Source organism: Macadamia integrifolia, chromosome 4, assembly GCF_013358625.1.
Source record: "Macadamia integrifolia cultivar HAES 741 chromosome 4, SCU_Mint_v3, whole genome shotgun sequence".
Lineage (NCBI taxonomy): Eukaryota > Viridiplantae > Streptophyta > Magnoliopsida > Proteales > Proteaceae > Macadamia > Macadamia integrifolia.
The window spans coordinates 17,087,235-17,092,799 of NC_056560.1; the positions used below are offsets into that span (position 1 = coordinate 17,087,235).

At 38.8% G+C, this 5,565-nt stretch overlaps 1 protein-coding gene across 1 annotated transcript; it reads right to left on the reverse strand.

Annotated features, from left to right (window-relative positions):
• Positions 1-454: 454 nt before the first annotated feature.
• LOC122075826 (transcription factor MYB1-like) lies at positions 455-2,100 on the reverse strand. Its single transcript, XM_042640995.1, has 3 exons — positions 1,773-2,100; positions 1,555-1,684; positions 455-1,244 (listed from the first exon to the last, which is right to left on the reverse strand). Exons 1-3 carry the CDS (start codon positions 1,903-1,905, stop codon positions 623-625), a joined length of 885 nt encoding a protein of 294 aa, XP_042496929.1. The 5' UTR covers positions 1,906-2,100; the 3' UTR covers positions 455-622.
• Positions 2,101-5,565: the final 3,465 nt, after the last annotated feature.

Sequence of the window (5,565 nt, forward strand, 5' to 3'; positions counted from 1 at the left end):
CTGCACCCACACCCTGAGTATTTCCTTCAACAGGAATCAAACAAGGGTAGATTGATACAATACAAACCTATGGTAAAATACCCACTCATAACTCAACTGATAAAAGTACATAGCACCCTTATCATGATGTTTTGGGAGAAGACAACTAATTTTTTAATTTTGTTAATAGAGAGGGTTCTCTATTCATGCAACATAGAGGACTCCACCTCATGACAAAACAATTTTCCAATGATGAAATTTTGTTGCTGATTGGATTTGCAATCAAAGAAATGGAATCTTAAAATATATTTTGAAAAATACTAAAACCTAAGAGGATATTTCTAAACCCAAAAGACAAGCGAATTATTATATATTTCTTTATTTAAGAGCCTGAGTAGCAGGAAAGTTCTTGCAACCTGGTTACATAACAGCAAAAAAAATTTCATTTCTTACTATTAGAAGTGAAGCAAGGTCATTTAATGTGAAAGAGAGAGAGATTTATCTATAAATTCCGTTATTACCAAAATGTTAAACTAAGGAACTTTTAACAAACCCTTAATGTTGTGGGACCCATGCATGTTTTAAGATTTATAGTTATTCAGTAAAATTACATAGGATAAGGTACGTGGACTCCACCATTCATTTATTGACTCTCCATCCATTCTTCTTCAGAATCAAGAAAAGAACAGAGCTTCTTCAGCTCCAAAGCTTCTTCATTCGGTTCAAACATTGCTTCATTTGGTGAATCTTCTAGCATCTCATGGGCAGAGAAAGGATAATCAGAGCAAGAATTCGAATTATTCCCACATTCATGATCAGTAGCATGATGAACCCCATCACAGCGAACTTCCAAGAAATCTGAGTTGAGAACATCAGAGATGAAAAGGTCATCAATGTCAAAATCCATCATAAAATTTGAAGTGGAAGTATCATCCATGACTCTAATTGGAGCCAAAGGTGGTGGTAAGCTCTTGCCATCAAGATTATGGGTGTTCATCATCTGATTTCCTTGTTGCTGTGGTAGAATAACCTTAGTACACCTTACAGCTCTGGTTCTAATGACATGGGAAGTAGTACTCTTTAGTGCCTTGGCTTGGGGAACCTGTTCCACTGATGAGGGATGACCTTCTGGGTTCTTATCTTTAGTTCTGTTAAGTTGATTTTGTGATGTCTTGCCTTGCAGTTTCTTGCTCAAGTAGGTGTTCCAGTAGTTTTTGACTTCATTGTCTGTTCGCCCCGGTAGTCTTCCTGCTATCAGAGACCATCTGCAAACCATAGAAGAAATTTGCAAATATGAGGAATCCTCTTATGGTTAATCAGCTTTTTAAGTGGATCTATTAAGCTGTAACTCTCTCTCTCTCTCTCTGTCTGGTTAGGTCCTTTTCTACCACATTTACTCCACTGGTAGCCCTTCTCCTTTTTGCCTTTTTGCTTTTGCCTTTTTCCTTTTGGCTTTGTCTAGCAAAAAAGAAGGTAGCCCTTTTTGCCTTTCCCAGAAAAGCTTAGCATTAACATTTCGTGGAAATGGGGACAAAAAAAGGAAGAGAGAGAGAGCGAGAGAGAGGTATAAGTCACCTGTTACCGAGCAGCTTATGAAGTCTGATGATAAGCTCCTCTTCTTCTTTGGAAATGTTTCCTCTCTTGATGTCCGGCCTAAGGTAGTTCAACCATCTTAGCCTGCAACTCTTCCCACATCGCTTCAAACCTACAAACCCATGACAAGCTTCATATATATATGAAGATTAATCAAAGAAGTGTAACAGAAAGAAAGGAGGAGAGAAAGAGAATTAAACCAGCTTTTTGAGGGAGGTCTCTCCATTTCCCTTCTCCATGAGTGTTGATGTAGCTAGTAAGTGTTCGATCCTCACGAGCTGACCAAGCTCCTCTGTTGAGTCCCTCTTTGGCACAACAAGGGCTCCTACCCATTTAGTCTTTTTCTCTACTATTGTTCTATAAGGCTGGAGAGAACCCTTGGCACTTTGGGTTCTCCCGGATATGGCCACAGAAGAAGGTAGACTCTCCCCTCTCCTAATATATAATAGGGAGAAAGAACGTTACCTCCTAGTATAGCCCATGTCTACACATATGGCCGTCTTTCGTAGTCGGATTTCACTCTCCAAAATGTGTGGACGTTGGGTACACGAAGAAATAGTGTTTTTATACCTATTACCCTTTATTAGGCTCTAATTATAAGCCTCAATGCGTAAATTTTGAGCCATTCTTTTTGGCTTTTCAAGTTGCAACAGAAAAAAATGGGGTAAATAGAGCAGATGTGATCATTTGATATGATAATCAACTTTCAATTTCAATTAGGTTAGGACCTTTAGAAAAAACTCTACCTGGATAGCTTCTCAAAGGTCTCAAAACTACAAATATTTTTGGACCTCCCTTTCATTAGAACTATTCAAATGGGAACTTTTTTTCAACGAGAAAGAGTACATGATTGGGGCCAGCAGCTTAATCTGACCTTTGGTAACATATTAGGTGCCTAATGCCCTTTCTATATCCAACATGAGGATGTCTTTATCATTGTTTTGACATTGATTTAATCACTAGATATTTAGTGATTTATTAATCCCATGCTTTGGCTATAATTAAACATACGATTCGACTTTCATCAATTTCGATCCGAAGACTTAGAACCCTAGAAATTTAAATTGGAGAAAAAAAAAAGCAAATATTTTCATAAAAATCTATAATTTTTTTTGAGTATTTAATTCGTTAAACTTGAGGATCTTGTTACAAAAGATAAATTTCATTGATTTTCTATGAGATACTAATTCAAAGAAGGAAACAATGTCAAAAAATAAAAGTTAAACATGAATAATAAATGATTCCAAAAGAGAGTTGCAATAATCAGTTGGAACCAAGATCGGGTTTAGTCAATTCACCGGTGCGATTCAAATTCTTAAACCATAATTAAAATTACTCCCAAGAAACGAGGGGTTGAGGTGTGAGGTCAAGAAACCACTCGATGAAGGGGCACATCTCATTTAGTCTCACATCGGCTAGGGGAAAGATTCCTAGACACTTAATAATCTCATATTCTCCTCCCATGTTAAGATGCATTTTAATACCTTAAGGCCCATGAGCCAAAAAGAACAATATCATGATATAATAACAAGACAAAGCCATTTCATCTTGCAATAAAGTGTGCCGGAGCCACATTATCTATGCAATGTGGGGTGTTTTTTGTAGTTTTATCTCGTGACACAAAAAAAAGTAATTAGAAGTCCCTAGATTCTAGAATCTAAACCATGCTTAACTATAAAATATGTGATTTTTTTTTCTTATTTAGGTAAATATTACATGCAATACCGAAAGAATCTTTTCTATATTTGGGTAAATATTTAATGTAATACCGAAAGGTTTGTAAAATTTAATTTTCAAAAGAATTTCATTTGCAATAAAGTATGTTGGGGCCACCGAATTATTCCATCAACAGTTGGAAGAGAATCGTAAAGAATTTGATCTTGAATGTTGCAAATTTGGAATCCGACTGTTCAAAGACACGAGGACCACCGTGTCCTCAGCTGTATTGAATCATTCCCCTATCTCTGCAATGTACACTGTTTCTCCCTTTCATGGTTTCAATAATTAAAGTACGGTGATTTTCCTGAAGGCTTGAATAATTGTATATCGGCGGACAACATCTTTCCTATAATACCCATTGCGTGCGGTGCGGTGCGGTGCGGTGCGGTGCGGTGCCGGTGTTGATTGAGACGAGTCATGTACTCATGTGTCTGTGACTTTGTGCGGATCGATATACCAACGAACCACACTGTACTCTTGTTCTTTGCCAGTCAAACAAAATTTCAAGAAACAATTGACTTTTCAAATTTGTGGGATTGTAAGAGTACCATATAGTGGTGCAAGTTTGGACCACCGAGTCCGAGTCTGCCTTAGTTAAGGTTTGGGTTAAGATTTACAATCCATGGGTTGGACCAAGGTTGAAATTCAAACCCGAGGTAAGGGTCTTGCTTGCGTTGAGTCCGATTCGGGTTTAGACTTGTATATGTATACCCAAATATAAAATATATATACATAATGATATCATACAAACGATTCCAAAACAAGATTAATAGTCTAGCCAACTTTGGACCAAACCATTACCAGTCTCGGTTCAAATCAAAAATCAACTATGACCTATCCAAATCTCAATTCCTAGTTTTCAAACATTGAATGCAAGACCACAGGTGACACATATATATATATATATATATATATATTAGAATGGATTTTACTTGATCGTGCAGCCCATGCCTAGACACTAACGGCTGCAAAATGACAACCCCACACCTATGAAACTCAAAAAAATCCACCCCTCGTTTATAGTCATATATACCCTTTTCATTGACCTTTACACGTAGGGTTGCATAACCAGGGAGCATTCATTTCTCTTTTTTCCTTGAATAATGAGTGTATTAGCTTTATATAGAACAACATATACACACTTACACGCATTAATGGGATCGGTCCACCACAAGGACCTAGATCCTCACTGGCACTTACAGCTAGTACCTAAACATACACCCAACAGATAAATACACACCTCAAGAGATCCTAGTAGTCAGATACGCATTGAGCACTCCTACACGCATTAAGGGGATGGGTCCACGACAAGGACCTAGCTATCCTCACTGACACAACTGGCACCCGAGCATACACCCTAGAGATGATGCACACCTCAAGAGACTCCTAATAGTCAGGTATGAGTTGAGGCAGGGGTGTCAATTCTTAAACCGAATCGGTAAAACTGGCTGGACTGAACCGATAACAACACGGACCGAACCGAACCGAAGCCTTATTGGGTCGGTTCGGTTTGGAGTAGTGCAATCCCAAAACCAAACCGAATCGCATCGGAAATTGGTTGAACCCGAAACCGGCTCAAAACCCAGACCGAAACTGAAACCAAACTGGTAAGAAACCGAAACACTCCAAAATTCATTAAAAAAATCAAAATTTGCATAGTTTTGTAAACATTTGTATGGAAAGTCGAATCCAAACTAGACCAAAAATCAAAACCAACCCGGTTACAAATCGATTTAAGAAACCGAAGACAAACCGAAACCAAACGGCATCGAAACCGAAACCAAAATTTCCTTATTGGTTCGGCTTCGGTTTCAACTTTCTCACACCGAAATCCACTCAACCCAGATCGAAACCGAACCGGATCGACCGATTGACACCCCTAAGTTGAGCACTCAGCTGTGCTGGAAAGGATCGCGCCCCCATCAAACTGACATATTTGCAACTATACCACAAAATCACTCTCTCTCTCTCTCTCTCTCTCTCTCTCTCTCTGTGGGGGAGGGGGGTAAAGAGACAATATCCTTTACCCAAGATGCCAATGTATATGGTGTTGTTTTATGGTTGTCCTTGTTGGCAACTCGGCCACGTGGCGGTGATGACGTGGCCAGTTTGGGTGACGTGGATGAAAATGATGACATGGCAGTATCCAGTGTCACCGATGAGATAACAGAGCAGCTTGGTACGCATGGAGTGGTTTAATACATCATTAATAGGTGGTGCAGGTTTCTGGGTCAAAACTGGCAAAATTGGCCTATTTACGATCGAGGGCATTTT

Coding starts and splice junctions, on each gene's coding strand:
- LOC122075826 (XM_042640995.1), bottom strand. CDS start 1,905: ATGGGTAGGAGCCCTTGTTGTGCCAAAGAGGGACTCAACAGAGGAGCT. Junction 1,685..1,772: donor AGACCTCCCTCAAAAAGCTG/GTTTAATTCTCT, acceptor ATGGGTTTGTAG/GTTTGAAGCGATGTGGGAAG. Junction 1,245..1,554: donor CATAAGCTGCTCGGTAACAG/GTGACTTATACC, acceptor TATGGTTTGCAG/ATGGTCTCTGATAGCAGGAA.